Source organism: Sceloporus undulatus, chromosome 2, assembly GCF_019175285.1.
Source record: "Sceloporus undulatus isolate JIND9_A2432 ecotype Alabama chromosome 2, SceUnd_v1.1, whole genome shotgun sequence".
Taxonomy (NCBI): domain Eukaryota; kingdom Metazoa; phylum Chordata; class Lepidosauria; order Squamata; family Phrynosomatidae; genus Sceloporus; species Sceloporus undulatus.
This window is the reverse complement of record NC_056523.1, coordinates 51,517,736-51,540,330: the sequence shown is the minus strand read 5'-3', so window position 1 is coordinate 51,540,330 and position 22,595 is coordinate 51,517,736. Positions and strand designations below refer to the sequence as shown.

Here is a 22,595-nt window from a genome sequence, read left to right as displayed (position 1 = left end):
TTTTGCTATGCCATTTAATGGAACCTGATCATCCATCGATTTCAGTATCCCTGGGGAGTCCTGGTACCAAACCACAGTGGATACCAAGGTATTACATCTGGTGGTGTATGAAGATTCAGTTCCCTTGCTACAAATAGGCAATGTCTTCAACAAAAAAGCAACACTGGAAATATTTCACAAACCAAATAGACTAGGACTGACATATTTTTGTTTATGACATCTCACATTGCTACCAAAGGATTCTCACAACTCCCACCGCAATGTTTTGTTAGAATGGATTTCATTATCATATACCCCAAAGCACAGGAGGAAACCATCTCAGGTAACGGTCTCAAAACAGGGAAAAGCAGATTAAAATGATTTTCTCATGGATAGGTATTAGAGACAGAGAACTGAACTCAGTCCTTCAAGCCCAGGCAATCTAACAAACTCCTTCCCTGTCAACTCAGGATTACCTGCTGATGGCCATTGCAACGATGACTGGCTGCCATCCAGACTTTAAGACTTCAGCAATGGGAGGACTTTGCTTGGCAATTGCAATCCACAGAGGAATCATAACAATGAAGATGACACAAATCATGGGTGAAAGGTATTTCACATCTGCCAAGGAAAGGGAGATTTCAAATTAACACATTGACCTTTGTATCTATGAGACTACATAATATAATGCTGTGGGCAAAATCTTCAGTTTTCTAATGGGGAAAAAAGAGAATATCATGCAGACCTCGTAAAATGATACAACATGAACCTTTTTCTTCCATCACCATTTATAATCTGCTAGTAGTGGCTAATATGCTAAATGTATGAAATATGTAGGATAACAGAATGGAATGTGTTAACTATAAATTAGAAGAATGTCCATCAGGTGATGCACCTAAAGAAACATGGAGAATATTCACCCTTAAACACCCCATTTTTCCATACAAAAAAATCTACAAAGTCTTAACATCATTACAAAAACCAAACTTATAAAGGCATAAATAAAACCAATACACTTACAGCATCAGCAATAATGAACAATATAGCAGAATAAGAATATAAAGGCAACAACTTTACAGCGCTATATAAATAAAGTTTAATAATAATAACTAGTTATCTCCTATCTCAAATACATGGGTTGATGTGAGACAATTACCATTATCACCACCACCTATACAGCACCATCCATGTACATGGCAATATACAAGTAAAACAACCAAATATATTGGGTCCTGCCAAAGACAGTCTAAAATATATGTGCACACACACACACAGACGGGGAAGGAAGGAGGAGTAAAATATACAAAACAATTGTGAAACCAATTGTCCAATTAAAATACAAAAATACAATATGATATAAAGCAAACTGACAAATACATATAAACAAAATATACAAGATTATAAAAAAATACAAGGCTAATATTCCAAAAGCTTTGGAAAACAGTAACATTTTAAACTAAGATTTAAAAATAACAAGGGCAGAAGCAGTCTGCAAATGTTAAGGGAGGCAATTCACGGAGTATGGAGCAATGAGTGAAAAAGGATGAAGGCGAGCTGGGGGGGAGGGGACACCCTTGGGGGCCATTCACACTACAGGGAAAAAAAACCGATTGGAATGAGTTTATTTCTGTGATATTCACACTCGCCCAGATCACAATCAATGCAGTTTGCAAGGGGGTGGCTGAAAAGCCCACTTAAACCAGTGCATTTGGCACCGGACCCCTTAGCATTTTTTAAGGGCCACAACGATCCACATCTTCAGTAGTGTGATTACTCCATCGAGTTGATTTGGATTGCACTGCATCGTTCCCGGAAATGGAGGCACCTCCATTCTAAATTGATACAGTGGCAAATGTGAACGGCAACACTGTTAAAATGACACAGGGAGGTTTGATCACAGTAAATGTAGAGGCCACACCGAACCAATTCTGAATTGGTTTGGATTGGCGCTGAAATGCGAATGTCTTCATTCAAAACAGAAAGTGTGAATGACTCCTAGGTTGGATGAGAGGACTAGAGTTCCTAGAATGCAGATCAAAAGCAGCATGGTAAAAAAAAAAAGGGCTGAAAGTTAGGGGGAGCTAGGTTGTGTACAGCTTCAAATCTTAAAATAACCTACCGAATCCTAGAAGGACTGATGTAGAGAATGAAAAGAATGAAGGTCCTATTGCTTTCAATGGGATTTAACTCTAGCTGGATTAGACTCAGTGTGCTTTCTCATTTCATTTCTGTGCAAACATCACCCAAGAGTACACTAATCGGATGTGTCACTAATCTTTAAATAGGAAGCTGGTATGAGGTGGCTCAAGCAGAATTATGGTATCTGAAGGTGAAAAAATTAAGAAACCTTAACCAAATGCAACATGCTATCATGGGATAATATAACAAGCTCATTGCTGCATCTAAGCAGTAATTCTGTCACAGTGAAGGACTTAGTAGCTAAAAGTAGCTTCTTAATTTGCAGAGAAGAAACCTTATACCTCTAAAAAGAAGCCAAAGAGCTTGAAAAGCACACAGCTGGAAGTGTTAAAAGTAGGGTGTTAGGAGAGCAGTAAACTAACCAACCCAGAGCATGTATGTCAGATGGAAGAAAAGAGTACAACTGACTTCCAGCTCCTTTCAGTTTTGTATCTGTTACAAGTCTCTCATGTACCAGTACTGTTGGGGGGGGGGGGGGGGGAAACCTGAGATCCTTGGTTTCATCTCTGAACCATGTCAAAAACCTTCATAGTGCAGTCAAATACATCTGCACTATAGAAATAATCTAGGTTGACACCACGGCTCAATGCGATGGAACTCTGGGAACTGTAGTTTTGTGAGCTATTCAGCCTCTGTCAGAGTGCTCTGGTGCCACAACAAACTACAATTCCCAGAATTCCACAGAACTGAGCCATGGCAGTTAAAGTGGTGTCAACCTGAATTATTTCTGCAGTGCGGATGCAACCAATGAAAGGATGCAACTTCCTCTTTGTTATTAGGTAAGCCCCAACTGAAAGGCATTGTAACAGTGTTATAACTTGAGGGCTGTGTGTGTCAAGTGTACTGACACTGTGCTCTTCAGGCCAACTATGTTGAATCTGTGCCAATTCCAGTGCCCTTCACATTCCAAATAGCAGACCATTTCAATCAACACAGTTGAAAATGGGTCAAATACATTTTGTTATGAAAAAAGCTGCATGTTTAGGTGTTTCATTTTGATGGCATGGCCTGCTGAACAGAGCAGAAAAGTCAGTCTAAACCCAACCTTCATATGCTTGGCATAAATCCAGAGAGAGCCAAATGACCACCGTCCCAGCATTCCTCACCACTGGCTATCTGACTAGGGCTGCTGACAACTGAAATTCAACAACATCTGGAGTATTGTAAAATTCCCAGCCCCAGTCTCTGCCTAATCTGAAGAGTTTTAGAATTTATAATGGGTACAGACCAATGTCTGTAGGTAGCTACAGTGTTGATATTATAGGGACATTTAAATACTCATTCCCTTCATATATTTTGTATCTATGATATGGATTGTGATTGAATGTTTTCTTTATCTTTTTCCTTTAGGTATTTTTAATCTCACAGAGTGTGAATCTGGTCTTTGTATACTCCTCTATGAAGAGTCCAGGATTATTCTTGTGGCTACCAGATTATCCTGCACAAATAAAAAAGGATAATACACTAAAGATGACCAGTAATATGAACTAGAAAAAAATGCTGCCATGTTTACCTGGCCATCTTCATTACTCTCCTCTATAGATGGGTTTCAGGACTTCGTTTAGACCCCCTTAAGTTTGAATCAATTCACTTTGTTCTTCTCTTTTCTTCTGAAGAAATATAACCTTGGAATAACCTTTAAAAGTAGAGGGATCTTTACAAAGAAGGGAGAGAGGATGCTGTGCTATGAGAAAACAAGCATGACTCAGAAGCAGAAGGAAGGAAACTTCAGAAACACCTTCAAGCAATGGAGAATGCGCCAGGGCTTTTGATATGCTAATACTCTTTCTTTAGAGGACTCTCCATCTGTTCTTTGTAACTGGTCCAAAGCTGGGCCAGTTGCAACACATTTTGCAGGTAATGGGGCAGATGAAGCATTCTTGAAATGTGCTTTTTATTTTTATTTTTTTTGAAAAGTGCTGTCAAAGCCTGAGGCTAGAAATATGGAGTTATCAAAGCTTTTAATCACAACTGTTGTATTCAACAGAAAGGATGTTGCATAGAAATGTAGCCCCTTTTGGGGAAAGCAGGCTAAGATTTTAACAGCATGCAATCTCACATCAGGAGCTGTAGGTGAGGAAGCCTGCTGCCTTCAGCAGCAGTAGAAAAATGGAAGGGTGCAATGACTCTTTGTCATCTCCCTGTTTCTGTAACTGGAGATATGAAAGGGGCAGAATGTTTGATCTGTAACAACATTAACATTGCTATCTTTTCAGAGTGGCAAGACTGCTTGGGTGTCAAGCATGAGAATCCAACAGTGCCTGGGAAGCATTTGGGATATGAGCAGAATATACTCAGCTACATCTTCAGAAGTCCTCCTGCACAGTGAGAAAAGACAGAAGATCTCCTTTTGCTTGTGTTCACCTTCAGAATGTTAAGACATTACTTTTTTATGTAATACAAGAAAATGCATTACACAAGGAAATGCTTTTCCTGTACGTTTTATCCTCATAACAACTCTGAGAGATAGACAGACTGAGAGTAAGGGACTGGGGAGGGACCATTATTAAATGGCAGCATACATGTTTTGCACGTAGAGGTGCCAGGTTCACTCCCTAGCATCTCCAAATAGGATCAGCAAAGAATCTTCCCTGAAAACACCATTGACAATACTGGGATAGAGGAACCAGTGGTCTGGTTCAGTACAAGGCAACTTTCTGTGATCCTTCCTACATTCCTGTGACTGACAGAAAGTCACCCAATGGAATTCAAGTATTTATTTATTTATTTGATTTCTAGTCTTCCTTTCTTCCAACATGCTACCCACAACAACACTGATTTTCTAGAGTTCTGAAGCACAAGAGAGAGGAACTGGGAAAACCTTCTTATGTTTTCATTCTCTATGGGAATGTAGCACATTTTCAGGCTTGTAAAAGAAGCAACAGGATATAGAGAACCAATAAGCAGCCCACATGATCAGCTCTCAATTTTCAGTTATAGCTTGGACTGCTATTGTTATATACTTGCAAGTACAAAATTTTTAATAGATTAAAAACAACATGCAAGCCAAACTCTCATCTTCACCCTATCTCCAGCTCTCTTTGTCAGTCATGGCAGTGCTCAAGTTTTAGAAAAAACTGCTTCCTTATAAACCAGCAAGGTGTGGTGGTTTGAGCGCTGGACTACAACTCTGGAGATCAGGGTTCAATTTCTCACTCGTGCATAAAAGCCCACTGGGTGATCTTGGGCAAGTCATCACACTATGTGCAAACAGGATTTAAACTAGAGTTAAACTAGAGAAAACCAGAAAACATTGTGTGATAAACTTCAGACATTTCTTGGTTTTCTATAGTTTAACTCTCATTGAAGTCCTGTTTGCCTGCTAGTGTGATAAGGCAATCCTTAGGATTGCCATAAGTCAGAAATTATTTGAAGGCACACAACAACTTATAATATACCATGCTTGGATCTATGTTAAGATGTTCTTCATGTCTCCAAAATCGTCACATCTTAATTTGAATGTTTTCATGAAGAAAAAACACATGTCAAGTAATTACATTTTAGCGCTAAGATAATGAAAGCCAATGAGGTAAAGGCCCCTGTAACTTTAAGAGCACTTTCCAGAAGTGTTTTGCCCTCCCCACATCTCCAGACATTATCAAATGTCATTGTCTACACAAACCAGGCGATTGTAGCAGGTTTAGGGGCACGTTTCTTTGGGGGGGGGGACACAGATGTCCAAAAACTTCATTCTCCCACCACCAAAACCCCCCAAACAAACCAGAAGAGGCTTGGTCCACTTCTAAATCAGAAACAGGTAGTTTTTGGATGCTAGGCAGTGCAGGGTGAGGGCCACAGCCTATTTAAAAGGTGATGTTCCCAGAAGAGGAAATTTGCTCTCCGAAAAATGACTGGGGGGGGGGGGGGTCTGGAAGGGCCAAGGTTCACAAAATAGCCTTAGGTTGCACTTAGCCCATTCCTGGTCTATGCAGAAAGGACACAGGAAATCTGCTTCTCTTTTAACACATGGAAAATGAAAAAAGGCTAAGACCATTTGCAGGCTCCCTAGCATGCATGAAGTCTGTTACTGAGTTCTCTCTTACAACCGCAGCTCCAGCAGTTCTTTAGTCAGTTGCTCAAGCGGAACCCATTGCACTAAATTAAATGAGCTTTAAAGTGCTTTCGCTGTTGACCAGGCACAACAAGGTTATCCAGTGCTACATTCCTTGTTCAGCCTGATATGGCACCTCTTTTTTATGTGGGTGGCTGCCATGTGAGAGGCTTCCACCCTAGTCCCTGCCCCCATCCCATGTCAGGTGTCTTGCATTAACATACCAATATACTTGAACAGGGTGCTACTGATTCCAGCCAGCAAAGAAAGAGTAATCAGGTCTCCAAGGCTTGCAGCTATGGGAGTGGCAACATTGTCCGGGTTTATCCCCACTTTTCTTGCACCAAGGATCACACCAATCATCACTAGACCTAGGAAAAAAGACAGATCAGAGGATGAGACTAGAAACCGGGGTGGTGGTAGTGGCTTGGGAAAGGTTCTTAATATTTTCCCCAAATGGTGAAAAGAGTTCAAATATTGCTCCTGAAGCAGCTCAAGATGTGGGACCTGAGCCAGCAGAGGCAGAAGGACAGGCAGGCCACATGTCAGAGCTCCTGTAACTTTAATAGAAGAGGCAATTATTGAAATTCTCTCTTTGACACTACATAATATCAAAGCAAAGGTACAGGGGTCCTGTCCTCTTTTTTCATGGAGCTACCCTACAGTTGGAGCAGTATGACAAACAAGGGTATTTTTGTCCTTTTAGTGGTGTAAAATCTTTAATGATCCTCTTCAACCTGGGAAATGTTGCCACCTCTAGATCAGAGATATGGACCTAACTCTTTAGCTCTAGATAATGCCAACCTTTATCAAGTGTAGATTGCCAGCAAGCAGACTTGCTGACAATGTTGTGTAAAAACAGTGCACGAAAAGTTCCTTTTTGGATTACGCTTGTGGGGATTCTGGGAATCATGGTCCAAAAGTAGCTTTTCAAGGCTCAGTGAGAAAAACCGAAAGGGTTGTGACTAGAAACATATACATTCTCATCATCTCAATTTGGAGTGGGCTCATTTCCCCAACATTTTTAAAAGATTTCTTTCTGGTAACAGAAACATTAACAGCATTCACCTAGCAATCCTCCCACTTGGCCCCTGACTTTCCTGGAGCCAATTTTCCTTCTTCCCCACTTGGCCCCTTCCTATACCCCACAAGATGCAATCTGTAGTAAAGGCAAAGGAGAGGACTGCCTGTCAGGTCAGAAAGGTTTGACAATATAAATCAACCACATCAAAGATCCCTGGGAATTGTAGTTCACAAAGATATAACTAACGTACATGCTATTGCTAAGCATCTGTGGAAAGCTTATGCTGCCAACTTCTTCCTTTCAGTTAGTCTCAAAGATGCTACAAGATCTTTCTAAATGCTATTGCTAAGATTGCTTGGGCCTTAGAAACGATTAGATAGGCATGGCAACTTACTGTGTATACTCATGTATAGAAATTTTAATCAAAAAATTGACCCCCAAAACCCTGGGGTGACTTATCCATGGGGCAGTGTAAATATTACACTTTTAACTCTTATCAAAGAAGGAACCATCCCCTTCTGACTAGAAGGCGAAAGGCGAAAGCTTAGTCCACCCAAGACTCTCTTCACTATGGTGCTGTTTCTGACTGTTTTGAATGCCTGGATCAGAAAATGGCAACAGTGGCCGCTCTTTGGTACTTCCCCTCAAAGTTATGCCGAGCGGAATAGGGCTTTGAAGGATATAAATAAGACATTTGTGTATGAAGTCGAAGGCTTTCATGGCCCATAATTTTTTGTGGGTTTTTTGGGCTATGTGGCCATGTTTCAGAAGAGTTTATTCCTGATGTTTTGCCAGCATTTGTGGCTGGCATCTTCAGGGAATTATATGTCCTTGGTTTCTTATAGGCCCATAAACTAGCTTCCTCCCATGTGAAACCTGCTACTAAGCATTTGGCACAAATCATTTTATCTGAATGGGTCATTCCTCCATAGAGAAAGAAAATGTAAATATGTATAGAGTGGAATGTGGATGCATGCACATGCTTGGAATTAGCAGCAGAAAGCCCCACGGTAGGGTTCACAGCCTGATGGTTACCATAAGTTGGAAATGATTTAAGGCATACAACAACAACAATAACAAATGTCAGCAATGGACAAATAGGACAGTCTCTATGCAAAAGGATAAATGGACACAAATCTGACATTAGAATGGCAATATCCAAAAACCAGTTGCAGAAAATTTCAATCTTCTTGGACATACAAAAAAGGTTTTACAGGTCACACTACTTCAACAAAGGAATTATGAAGGAAGACTAGAAAGAGAAATTGCTGGATTGAATTATATCCACAAATTACAATCCATTCACAGAAGTATGAACAAAGACAATGGTTACATGGGCCACTTACATATACTAATATGCACAAGAGTCCTCACTATTGCACATATAACAAAAGAAATATTCTCAGAAAGTTTTGAGCCCAGGGAAACTGACTGTTGGTAAACAGTATTGCTTCCACACATAAATACTAACTGATTATGGTAAAGATCTGAAAGACCTGATCACCTTATGCAGTCCTTTGAAAATTTAGGGCAATAGACATGATTTGTATATTTCTGGATTCTATTACATTCTATCCCAAACAGCTGTATAAATATGCTTTATACCTAAGGGTTTAAAAATCATTCTGTAGTGCATCTGAAAAAGTGGGTTTATATCTGCAAAAGCTCAAGCTCATGCTAAAATGAAAGCCGATTAGTCTTAGAGGTGTTGCCACATTCCTTTTTTTTTCTATTCCTCGTCCCTTCCTATTTTTTATTAAAAAAATTATATGTATATGCTTCAAACAGAGAAGTATTAGAAGTACAGGCTTGAAAGCTGAAACTGGGTATTTTGCCAAGCTAACTTATGACAAGAGATAACAGCAGCTGTTCAGCTGACAGCTGTAGTGAAGAGGTGACATAGGCAGATCTAGTAATTAGTAAGATCTTGTGGCCTTGACAAAAGCCCAATAAAAAAAGAAGTCCAATAAGACTCCAAGCAATATTTGAGCTTTTAGGTGGTCTGTAACGCGCCTATATCTGGTAATGCTAGTAAGAGAGAGAGAGAGAGAGAAAGAGAAAGAGAGCATTAATTTCTTCGGCTAGTGAATTAGGCTATGTCAAATGTATTTCTTATCTGACAGATAAATGGTAGTTTGAGATGAAATGTGAATTCCTCTACAGATGCTTAAGAGATGTATAGGTTCTGCAGTACATACCTAGTTGAGATGTAGACGTTTCCTCAATAGAGGAAATTTATAAAATGCCTAGTAAAAGATATGCAAACTCCTCCTCAGAAGTCACGTGCCTAGGCTGAGATGTCTTTGTAATGTAGTGATAATAAGAAGACTATATGTATATTTATATCCATAACTGGTAAGACTACAAAGGTACTTGCTTATTCTCCCAGTTTAAATATCCTGAATTCTAATGTGAAGAGAATCTTAGGGGGAGTGTTGATTGTTCACAAGTTGGAAGCTCAAGTGAAGAGAAAGCAGACTATAGGGATACTGGGTAACTGACAAAACAACAGAGAATCCTATGTCCCTACCACTTTTCAAGGGTAGAGAACCATGCCTCTTTTTTACAACCACTATTATCTCTCAAGGAAAGCCTGTAAATTTTATTATTATTATTATTACGGATCTCTTCCGGCAGGCCTTTCCTGAATAGTTCTCCGGCCATCAGAAGGAAAATCTAAATGCTGACCTCTGACTTCACCACAGTTTATTGAATTGTTTTTAAGTAGACTTTAGGAGAGCGGATTTCAGTAAACTTAGAGAAGTATTGAGGGCAATTCCATGGTCAGAAATACTAAAAGATAAAGGAGTTCAGGACGGATGGGACTTTCTCACAAGGGAGATACTGAAGGCACAATTTCAAACAGTTCTAGTGAGAAAGAAAAACGGGAGGTGTCTCAAGAAACCAGGATGGATGACTAAGGAACTTTCAACCGAGCTAAGTTTGAAACGGAACATGTATAAGAAATGGAAAAAGGGGGAAATCACAAAAAAGGAATTCAAAGAAATAGCAGGCATGTGTAGGGGTAAAGTCAGAAAAGCTAAAGCGCAGAATGAACTCAGGCTTGCTAGAGAGGTTAAGAACAATAAAAAGGGCTTTTTTGGATATGTCCGCAGCAAAAGGAAGAAGAAGGAAACGGTAGGGCCACTGCGTGGAGAAGATGGCAAAATGCTAACAGGAGACAGAGAAAAGGCAGAATTACTCAACACCTTCTTTGCCTCAGTCTTCTCAGAAAAGGCAAAGGGTGCTCAACCTGAGGATAATGGAGCAGAGGACAGAACAGAGGAATTTCAGCTCAAAATAAGTAAAGAGATAGTAGAGGAATACCTTATTAATCTAAATGAATTTAAGTCTCCGGGACCAGATGAACTCCATCCAAGGGTATTAAAAGAACTGGCAAATGTAATATCGGAGCCATTGGCAATAATCTTTGAAAACTCCTGGAAAACAGGAGAGATCCCAGCAGACTGGCGGAGGGCAAACGTTGTCCCCATCTTCAAAAAGGGGAAAAAAGAGGATCCCAACAATTATCGTCCAGTTAGTCTGACATCAGTACTAGGAAAGATTCTGGAGCAGATCATTAAACAGAGAGTCTGTGAACATCTAGAAGGCAATGCCATAATTACAAAAAGTCAACATGGGTTTCAGAGAAACAAGTCATGCCAGACAAACCTAATCTCTTTCTTTGATAAAATTACCAGCTTGGTAGATGAAGGGAATGCTGTGGATATAGTATATCTTGATTTCAGTAAGGCCTTTGACAAAGTTCCCCATGACATTCTTGCAAACAAACTTGTAAAATGTGGGCTAGACAAAGGAACTGTTAAATGGATCTGTAATTGGTTGACCGTCCGAACCCAAAGCGTGCTCAACAATGGCTCCTTTTCATCCTGGAGAGAAGTGACCAGTGGGGTCCCACAGGGCTCTGTCCTGGGCCCAGTGCTATTCAACATCTTTATCAATGACCTAGATGACAGAATTGGGAGCATATTTATCAAATTTGCAGATGATACCAAATTAGGGGGAATAGCTAATACCCCAGAGGACAGGATCAAGATTCAAAATGACCTGAATAGACTAGAAAGCTGGGCCAAAGCTAACAAAATGAAATTCAACACGGAGAAATGTAAGGTATTGCACTTAGGGCGGAAAAATAAAATGCACAGATATAGGATGGGTGACACCTGGCTGAATGAAACTACGTGTGAAAGGGATCTAGGAGTCCAAGTAGACCACAAGTTAAACATGAGTGAACAGTGTGATGCGGCAGCTAAAAAGGCCAATACTATTTTAGGCTGCATCAATAGAAGTATAGTGTCTAGATCAAGAGAAGTAATAGTGCCACTGTATTCTGCTTTGGTCAGGCCCCACCTAGAATATTGTGTCCAGTTCTGGGCGCCACAATTCAGAAAGGACATTGAGAAACTGGAGCGTGTCCAAAGGAGGGCGACAAAAATGGTGAAGGGTCTGGAAACCATGCCCTATGAGGAACGACTTAGGGAGCTTGGGATGTTTAGCTTGGAGAAAAGAAGGTTAAGAGGTGATATGCTCGCCCTGTTTAAATATTTGAAGGAATGTCATACTGAAGAGGGAGCAAGCTTGTTTTCTGCTGCTCTAGAGAACAGGACCCGGAACAATGGATGCAAGCTACAGGAAAAGAGATTCCACCTGAACATTAGGAGGAACTTCCTGACAGTAAGGGCTGTTCGACAATGGAATGCACTCCCTCGGAGGGTGATAGAGTCTCCTTCCTTGGAGGTCTTTAAACAGAGGCTGGATGGCCATCTGTCAGGGATGCTTTGATTTGGATTTCCTGCATGGCAGGGGGTTGGACTGGATGGCCCTAGTGGTCTCTTCCAACTCTATGATTCTATGTTTTATATTTTAAATTCCACATTGTTTAATTGTATTTTAAGGGTGGGTAGGTTGAGGGTTTGGACTGTATATTTTAACCTTGTAAGCCACCTCGATTGCATTTTGTAGAGAGGCGGGATATAAATAAGGACAGGTTACTCACCTGTAACGGTATTTCTTCGAGTGGTCATCTGCGAATTCATACAAATGGGTTTTACTGCGCCTGCGCAGTGCTGTTCGGATACTTCTAGAATCACTGGGCAAAGTACATTTTGCAACATATAGAAACTTTTTGGCGGTAACCCCGTCCCCCTCCTATAAAGCCCCGGTTCCCGCTCTTTTCCCCAGTTCCAAAATTTTTCCGCCAAGACGGCGATGCAAGACAGAGCCAAAGTGAGCAGGACACCGAGGGGAGGATGGGCGGGATTTGTATGAATTCGCAGATGGCCACTCGAAGAAATACCGTTACAGGTGAGTAACCTGTCCTTCTTCTTCGTGGTCTCTGCGAATCATACAAATGGGTTAGACTGACAAGCTTAAGTATATGGCGGAGGGAGTGTCCTGGAACCCAAGCTATGGTAAACCAATGTAATATTTATTATACCAATAAATTGCGAACCCTAAAAAGGGGGTCCGTCTCGTTTTTGTACAGAAGTTCAATATGGACATAACATTATAGAACCTGAAAAGGGAATACAAGGTCGTGCAAGACCGTATCCATTGGAGTTGTGCAAATGAAAATGAAAGGTCAATCAATAATAGCCTTGCAGACCCGGGGAGGGAATGTAAGGCCATACAAGACCAATCCCACTGAAAATGAGACATCATAGATCAATGTAAACACAGTAGCCTCTGCATAACACATGGCACCACTCACATATTAGCCTCTGCATAACATATGGCACAACTCACATAGCAAACATTCAATGCAAACCAGAGACCAACACAGCCCTCCCAAAAGCTGCGTCTCGATGGCCCTGGTGTCCAGTCTATAATGCTTTATAAAAGTCAATGGCTGGGACCAAACAGCAGCCTTACAAATATCAGATAAGGAGATACCAGCTAGAAAGGCAGAGGATGCTGCAACTGCCCTGGTCGCATGCGAACGCACCCTGTCCGGTGCCGACAGTTCATAACAGAGATGGATAGTGTTAGCAATCCATTTTGAGTCTTTGGGGCGACACCGGTAGACCCTTTCTATGTTCCGAGTAGCATTGAAAAAGTCTTTCACAACGACTTGAACCCATTGTTCTATCTAAGTAGAAAGCCAAGGCTCTCCGAACATCCAGCATGTGCAAGGTGCGTTCCTCAGCAGTGGATGGGTTCGAAGCCAAGGTCGGCAAAACAATGTCCTGACACATGTGAAAGAAGGAAACCACCTTAGGAAGGAAGGTAATATCAGTTCGGAGTACAACCTTGTCCTTGTGGAATCGAAGGAAGGTTTCATCCCTCCGTAGGGCACAAAGTTCTCCCGCCCAGCAGGCAGAAGTGATGGCCACAAGGAATGCAGTCTTCCAAGTTAATAGTCTCAAGTCCGTTGTGGCCAAGGGTTCAAAGGGCTTGGATTGGAGGGCGGACAATACAACGTCCAAGCTCCAAGCCGGGGCAGGAACAGAGACCTGGAGGTGAAGGTTATTGCAACCCCTTAAAAAGTTCTTAACAAGAGGGTCCCTGAAAAAGGAAGGCAAACCATCATATTGAAAGTGGGAACAAATGGCAGACAGATAACATTTAATGGACGTAAGGCACAGCCCCGCGTCCAACAATGACATCAAGAACTCAAGTACCAGCGGTACCGTGACGCGGTGCGGTGGCAGGCCCCTCTCTTCGAGGAAATGCGGAAATCTCTTCCACTTAGAGGCGTAGGACTTCTGGGTCGCTGGCTTTTGAGCGGCACGGATCACCCTCCGTACCGATGGTGGAAGTAGCCTCAGCGGCGAAGCCTCCACGCCACCATCGGTAGCGTGTCGATGTCTGGATGCCGGACTCTCCCGCCTTGGAGAGTGAGAAGGTCTGGTCTCGACTCCAACCGGAGAAACTCGTTGTTGGAAAGGTGGAGCAACGACGGGAACCACGGTTGTCTCGGCCACCACGGCGTGATGAGGATCGCGTCGGCGTGGTCCCTCGACATCCTCGAGACCACTCTGGTGAGCAGAGGAAACGGGGGAAAGGCGTAGAGTGTCTCCCCGGACCAATCGAAGGCGAACGCGTCTCCAAGGGATCTCTCGTGTCACCTCCGGGAGCAGAACTGGGGACAATGGCTGTTGGAGGCAGTTGCAAACAGGTCGATTTGAGGAGCTCCCCACCGGCAAAATAAGTCGTGGACCGTCTCTGGATGGAGCCTCCACTTGTGGCAGATCGATGTGGTCCTGCTGAGTTGGTTCGCCAGAGTGTTCTCGTCCCCTGGCAGGTGGATCGCCTGAAAAAGGATGCCCCTTGGGATGCACCAGTCCCAGATCCTCAGGGTGATGTCCAGGAGTGTTTTCGATTTGGTGCCTCCTTGTTTGTTGACATAATACATCACGGTTGTGTTGTCTGTCCTGAGGAGGACCACCTTGTCCGTGATGCTGGATTCGAAGGCCTTCAATGCTTTCTCGACGGCCAACATCTCCAATGCATTGATGTGGAGTGAAGTCTCTTGGCAAGACCACCTCTCTCACACACACAAGTCCAGGAGATGGGCACCCCAGCCTTCCATCGACGCATCCGTCGTTAGGGTCACTTGAGGATGAGGCTGGACAAAGGGCATGCCGACGCAGACGTTGCGGGAATCTAGCCACCACAATAGGGAAGCGGCGATGGGTCTCGGTATGGTGAACCACGACTGGAGAGGCCTCAGCCGTAGTCTTGCCCACGGAGTCACAAATGTGGTGGACGCCATGTGTCCTAGGGCCACCTGGACGTCTCTGGCCCTTATTCTCCTGTAGGACTGGACGGCCCTTACCGCCGCCGACAGCGCCAGGAAATGGTCCCGAGGCAGGTAAGCAACGCATTCTTCGGAATCGAGGATGGAGCCGATGAACCGGACCTGCTTGGCCGGGACCAGATGAGACTTCTCTAGGTTGACCAACAGTCCCAAGTCCGACAGAAGATGAAGCGCAAAGTTGATGGCGTCCTGAAGCTCCTCTTGTGAGGGGGCTGCAAATTGCCAGTCGTCCAGGTATGGGAAGACCCTGAAGCCTTTCTGATGGAGGTAGGCCACCACCGGGGCCATACACTTCCTGAAGACCCTTGGAGCCGTGGCCAAGCCGACGGAGCCTATGGCGAAGGCGAGGAACCTCCGGTGGGACTCCCGAATCCCTACATGGAAGTAAGCGTCCTTTAGGTCTATGGTCGCAAACCAGAGGTCCTGGTGAAGTAAAGGCAAAATAGAAGCCAGGGTTACCATGCAAAAACGTCGGTAGCGTAAAAAGGAGTTAAGTCCCCTTAAGTCTAATATGGGTCTGATCCCACCATCTGACTTCGGTACCATAAAGTACCTGGAGAAAAAGGCTCTGGACAACAGTTTGGGTGGCAGGGGCGATATAGCCCCTTTCTGGAGAAGAGAGCGCACTTCGTCGAGAAGGGTGCCCGAGGGGGCGGTGGAAATAAAAGCTCCGGGGGGGGGGGGAGCTCTTCGAACTCGAGGGTGTAGCCCCTCTGGACGATGGTTAAGACCCAAGAGTCGGAAGTGATGGAGGCCCATACGGTGGCAAAGGGCCGAAGAATGTCCAAAAAATAAGGGCTAGGCGAAACGAAGTGCGCAGGGGGGCTTCATGCTCTCTTTTTAGCCTGGTCGGTATCCTGCCTCCGTCCGTTGCGGTATTTGGGGGGGGGGGGGGTAAGGCCGACGGCCAGAAGAGGAAGAGGATTGGGATGGGTACCTCTGCCGTTGGGAGCCCTGCTGGCCGAACTGACGGTCGTAATAGAATGGTCTATGGGACTGACCTTGTTGTTGTTGCCAGGGACGGAATCGTTTTCTGAACTGGGAAGTGCCAGGGGCGGACATGCCATGTTTCCTGGCGGCCGCTTTCATCCTAAACTTTCTATTAAGTTTGTCGTCCGTGTCGGCATGGAAGAGCCCGGAGTCATCGATGGGCATCTCCTCGATTGTGGTATGGACGCCCTGGTTGAGGTCTGATCCGCAAAGCCAGGCGTGTCGCCGCAGCGCGATGGAAGCAGTCATGGCTCTACCGGTGCACTCCGCCACATTTCTGGACGTTGTAATTAGCCAGCTCCCGATCGAGTGGGTTTCGTCCCTGATCTCGGCCAAGGTGCGCTGGGCGTCATCCGGAACATCAGGGATGATCGGAGATATTCCTTCCATGAGGGTCTAGACATAGGCCCCCATGCAGGCCACGTAATTTATGGCCTTGACTGCCAGCGCTGACGCCATATATGCCTTCCTTGAGAGGGCGTCAATCTTCTTGGCCTCCTTATCCAAGGGGAAGGAAGATTGACGTTGCATCGAGGTAGGTTGGGCTCCCTCAACAATCACGGAATTTTGGCGGGGGTGAGAGGCCAACCAGGGAGTGTTCAGGGAGGAGACCCTATACAGCGACTCTATCTTGCGCGGCGGTCCCAGCAAAGAAGCGGGGGCGTCCCATGAGCGTTTGACCAGGGACTCCAGCGAAGGCAAGAATGGTATCGACGGCAGTGTCTGCATACGACCCTGCACTCGCCTCTCTATTGGGTCCTTGGCCGCCTCTTCCGGGTAGGCCAGCTCAATGTCGAAGGCGCGGGACATCTTAATGACGTGTTCGGCGAACGAACGCACATCGTCAGTCGGTGAGGCCGGCTCCGGTTGATGGAGGCCCAGTGAGAGGTCGTCCGCCCGATCCTCATCATCCGAAGGGGCGTCGGATTCGGCAGGAGGATCCGGCTCCGAGTCCGAGAAAATGGTCTCCACCACGGTCCTCTTCTTAGGTTGTACTGCCCCAGGGTGAATCGGAGAGCGAGAGCGGTTTGCACCACGTGATGTCACATCGTCCCGGTACCGGTCATGACCAGGAGGAAATTTCAGCATGGCCACATCCCTAGGTACTGCCATGTAGAATCTGCCGGATTCGGAATCGTAAAAGAAGTCCTCCGCATCGGGCTCCCACACTGGCGAGGGGGTAGGCGACCTCACCCGAGACTGCGAGGGAACAGGTGATCTCCTCCTGTGAGGGCAGGCTTCGTCCTCTGCCAGGTCCACATAGGAAACGGCCATGGAAGCCGAAGGTTCGGTGGCGGAGGGTTGGCCAACTCTGGCAGATGCACCAACGGGAGCGGCGAGGTCGTCTTGTCTAGGCTCTTCCTGCAAAAGACGACGCTTTGAAGCCTGTCTGCGATCGGGGGACGCAGGCTGATGATCCCTGGGCAGTGGAGAACGGGATCGGGAACGTCGTCGACTCCGACCATCATCCTTTCTGGTACCAGCTCCGGAGCGGACCTTGGTGTGATCCTTGGTCTTAGCCCTTTTGGAAGTTGAAACCTCCGGGGTGGAGCTGACAGTGGAATCGGTGGTGGACAAGGCCCTTTTCTTAGACGAAGCTGAGTCCCGCGGCATATCGGGCGCGAAAAATGGAATGGGCATCTCAGTGATCTTCAGTTCAGAGCCACCCTTGCCGTCAGTAGCCGCCTTCGAGCTGGATGACCCGAAACCATCCACCTTGGAGGTTGTGGCATGGTCTCTAGGCGTCTTGCCCTCCTTAGGCGGCTTCTCACTGCCCTTGAGCTTCTTGGGGTTCGAATCCAACGAAATAGAAGCCTCGCGGGACTTATGTCCAGTGGCTGCCCGCTTAGAAGTCGTCGCCTCTTCTCGAGTGGAAGGGGTACCTGCATCCGACTTCTTAGGCTTGTGGGCAGACTTGGAGGCGGCACTAGGCTTCGAAGAGCCGTAACCCACAGCAGGGACCGGAACAGTCTGGCCAAGATCATGGGCCACTGAAGCCAAGGCCGGTGGAGCGCTGGCCGGGCTAACATGGGCAGAAGTCGGAGGGGCCACGGTGGGCACGGAAGGAGCCGAGGCCGGACGGGGGTCCCCCTCCCAGATCTTCCCCTGAGCAATTGCGGACGTGAGACGGGACTCCCGATTCTTTCTGGCCTGGGAGGACATAGACTTACATAGCGGGCAAGCCTTTGGGTCATGGTCCCTTCCCAGGCAAAGAAGACACGAGGAGTGTGGGTCTTGGACGGGAACCTTTCCCCCGCAGACGTCACATTTCTTGAAAGGTGGAGACATCTTCACCGGTCGACAGGCAACGACGAAATCCAAAACTCGAGGTCAACGGTCCGAGAGGTCAAGGTACACGGGGGAAAGTAGAAGAAGCGAAGTCCAAAACAGTCTGAGTCAAAAACCAGAAAAGCAGTGATTCAATAGAAAAACTATCAAGCGCGAAGTTCCAAACAGCAGCCAAGCGCGACGGAAAAATGGAATTGGGGAAAAGAGCGGGAACTGGGGCTTTATAGGAGGGGGGCAGGGTTACCGCCAAAAAGTTTCTATATGTTGCAAAGTGTACTTTGCCCAGTGATTCTAGAAGTATCCGAACAGCACTGCGCAGGCGCAGTAAAACCCATTTGTATGATTCGCAGAGACCACGAAGAAGAAATATTATTATTATTATTATTATTATTATTATTATTACTGTATGCTAACTGAATTCCTAAGAGAGGACTTGGGTAATAACCAGGAATGTCTAACTTAAGCCCTGAACAGATTGGCCTTAAAGGCAGGGTTGGGGGCAAAGTCAGGGGGTAGCATCTATATGATGCACGCCCTGGCTCCACCCCAGGGTGGCATGATGTTGTACACTGCATTGCACAGTGTCACAGCGCTCCTCTGGTGCTGTGTCAGCACGATGCAGCACCAAAGGAGTGCTGTAAAGCTGCGGTGCCACAGTTATTGCACCCTTTTCAGGGAACAAACAGGAGCCACTTTTTGCAGCTCCTTTTTGCATCCTGGAAAGGCCAGATTGGGGGCGTGAGATGCGGTTGCCGCAGCCCCAATCTGGCTGTAAAAGGGGTGGCTAGAGGCCGTCCCTTAGGGGCTGTCTGCACAGCCCTTTATTAACACTAATCTTTTACTTGAGACCTGTCTTCACATAAATTATCCTTAAAGCAAAAGACACAATTACTGTCGTCTTCGATTTCCTGAAGAGTTGTTCACCAGTGAATTTTGCTTACAGCAAAATTTTACTTCTCTTTAGTTTTTGCAAAATATGTCAGAGTTGAAAGACGTTATGTAAAAGGTTCTACAGAACATCTAGAGGGTCACCTTTCCCACCCCTGATTAGTGAAAGAAACCATATCATTCCTCATTTATTCCAGGCATGATGTTTTTCCTTGACTTGGTGTTTTATATTGTGCCACTGTCTTCTCTAATGCCCAGTCCTAGGTTTGTATAGATGATTCTGTTTGGAAACGCTACCAACAAATAGGGATTGTGTTGGCATGATGAACATGAATTTAGATCCCAAAGGTTGTTTTTTTTTTTTAAAAAAATGCTTATCGGTATTTCACTTTTCAGCCAATCCTTGGCATTTCCAGGTGGGCTGGAAAAGACCTCTGTCTGACACCCTGAAGAGAATATGAAGCTAAATGGAACAATGTTCCGACTTGGTATAAGGCAGCTCCCTATGTTTCTGTGTTTTCCTAATTAGGGGCAGGGTGGCATGCTGAGATGTGTCAATGTTTCAGTATCTGATAGTTGGTGATACAAACCAGGTGCAAGGCTCCTCCCTCCAGAGCTGAGATGCAAAACAGCTGCAGATGAATTTTGACATTCCTGTGGAACTGCTGCCAAAAAGGAGAGTAAACTCCTTGTAGAAAGGAACAGAAACACGCTTGCAAAGGCAAAGGCAATTAGCAGCTGAGACTGAAGAATAGGAGGGATTTTAACAGACTTACCAAGGGAGAGGGCAGCTATGAATGCTGTGGTCAAACTGCTAGCACACAGCACGGCTGCTTGGTTCAGCTCCACATACCCCTTGGACAATGCACCTAGAAAGACTGCTGCTATAGCTGCCAGGAGTCCCACTACTGTGGCCTGAACCTGTTGAGACCCAAAACAATAAAGGTCAGAAATACTTAGTGAAGGACAGAAAGACTTAGGGGAGCACAGTCTGGTGCTAGCTAGATGTCTGCATGCCTCTCATCTAGTTAAGAAAAGTGCACTACTGCCCTCTGGTGAATAAAACCATACATTTTATATTATAAGCTGCACTGTGTTAAGTAGGTTGCACTATGGGTCTGTGCCTACACACCAAACTGCCAGGAACCTTGGTACTGAATCCTTGGAACTGTAGTTGGATACAGAGTTGAGGACATCTTCACTAAATAACCTGTTTCCCCTGCATAAACCTCCAGTTCTTAGGCCTTCCGGAGAATATAAAATAGCATTTGAAAAGGTGTAAGTCTTCTGTGAGGACATGTAAAACTTAGTGGGGCTGCTAGCTGTTTAAAATAATTGTCATTTCTTAATACAGATGTTTCTGTTGCTGTTTCACAGTATGTGTGTGTGTGTGTTCATTTAGTTGTTTGTTCACTTTTTTGTCATATTGTAACCTGCCTTGTGAGAGCACTGCACCCTGGAAAGTGAGGTAAAAGATAAATGTGTTTGAGTTGCACAGCCACTTTTCAACTTTGTCTAATTAACATAGCTATGTCATGATATTGTTCCTATAATATGTAATATGTTATGCTGTATCTTTAAAGGTATTTGAGAGCATCGCTGTACTCTTTCAATTGATCAAAGTGAACAACAGCTCCTCCATTCAATTGAAATGAAAATGATATTTAAATATAGAAGATGGCATCCCTTGAAAAAATAACTGAGATAAATTGCCCTTTTAAAAAATAACCATGTTTTCTTAAGAACAGGTTTTCAGGGAATAATCAAGTGTTTAATAAGTGCTTTACTGCTGCTTTTTTGCATTACTTTTTTCACATTGTAGAGCTAATGATAGAAGGAAATGGCCTATTGGAAAAATAAATAAAAAAACAACTGGTCTGTCCCTGAATTTTTTTGAAAATATTTTTATGGGGTGTTTTTTTAATTTTTTTTTTTTTTAAATGCAAGCTGTGAATGGTTGAACCCGTGGATAAAGAATCCATGGATATGTAGGGCTAGCTCTATAGCACCTATAGCACCTATGTTCAGCAGGATTCATTAAACTTAATTAGGCTTACGTCTGATTAAATGTGTTTAGTGTACATTCAGGAGCACACTGTCAGCTGCACAAATGAAGGAAGTTAGTACAGAAGCCTGGTCCAGGGCCTGGCAATTTGAGCCTGTGGCAGTAATTATTGCATTTTAAACAAAACAGTCAGCATAGCATTATATGAGAAAAATAGCTTTCTTCATTTAATATAATGATTCTAAAACAGCATAGTTAGGAGGTGCTCTTAGTTTTGAAAGGTACATCAGCCCAACCCAACTGAGGAAGTGATCTAAGGAGCCAAAGTTTTACTAATACTATCCAGATGTCTCAAGCAAACGTTCTGACATGCTTACCTGAATCAATGCCAAATTACAGGTAGCCATTTTCCACTGCTCCTGTGTATCATCCATCCGTCCAGTATTAGCCTCAAAGACAAAAAAGGAAACATTTTAACTCGTACAAACTGATAGGTATGGAAGGGGAAAGTGGACCTGGGATGCAGAAGATGCTGGTCACTATTACAAACCACTAATTTCCAGCCTTCTTTTATTAATCAAAGTATCCCACCAGGGACATAGCCAGGATTTTGGGAAGGGGGGGGTCCAGACTAAGTGCCACCATTATAATGGGACTTGGGTACGGCGCTGCAGCGGCACACACCATTCATTGTATCTAATGGAAGGGGGGGGGTCTGGACCCCCCATGGCTACATCCCTGATCCCACATCTGTGTTTGCAGGGCATACATTTTCTTTTCTGTCATGGACATGAGAAGGATAGAAACAGATACATGGAGCCAGCTTGTCAAGGACTATGACACAGGCTATGTATGTGCAGATGTAGTTCAATTTGCAGGTACAATTGCAGCCCATGCAAATATCTTGCCCAAGGCAGATAGACTGCAAATATTAATCTATTCATGTCAGCACATCAGAGCTGATGATAGAAGGAAATGGCCTATTGGAAAAACAAATCAAAAGCAACTGTTCTGTCCAGGATTTTTTTTGAAAATGGTTTTATGAGGTGTTTTATTTATTTATTTAGAACACCTAGGGGGGAAAATGTGTATTAGCACTAATGAGAAAGCAAAGATGAGCATGAGGATCAGTTCTGGTTCAGCCTCCTATGCTGATCTACATACAGAACATTTAGCACTGTTTTCCATGGTTCCCAATCAGATATCCCCTGAGAGGTGCATCAGCAGGAGAACAACACTGAATCCTGGACCCATACAGATTTTGACATTTTCCACCTGTCCCTGCCCTTTGGAAAAATACTGCTGGCTCCTAAAATTTTATTCCTCTTCAAATAAGCATCTAATAAGTAGTTAACTAGATCAAGGGAGAGTTATAGAGTAAACTGTCAAA

The 22,595-nt window shown here is 44.4% G+C and overlaps 1 protein-coding gene across 1 annotated transcript in view; it reads right to left on the bottom strand.

Annotated features, from left to right (window-relative positions):
- Positions 1-22,595, bottom strand: part of SLC41A3 (solute carrier family 41 member 3) — a 48,124-nt gene that overhangs the window by 9,790 nt on the left and 15,739 nt on the right. Inside the window, exons 3-6 of the mRNA XM_042447462.1 lie at positions 21,583-21,654; positions 19,977-20,121; positions 6,454-6,600; positions 456-600 (exon numbers count right to left, since the gene is read on the bottom strand). Of these exons, the coding sequence (XP_042303396.1) occupies positions 456-600; positions 6,454-6,600; positions 19,977-20,121; positions 21,583-21,654 (509 nt within the window). The remainder of the gene's footprint in view (positions 1-455; positions 601-6,453; positions 6,601-19,976; positions 20,122-21,582; positions 21,655-22,595) is intronic.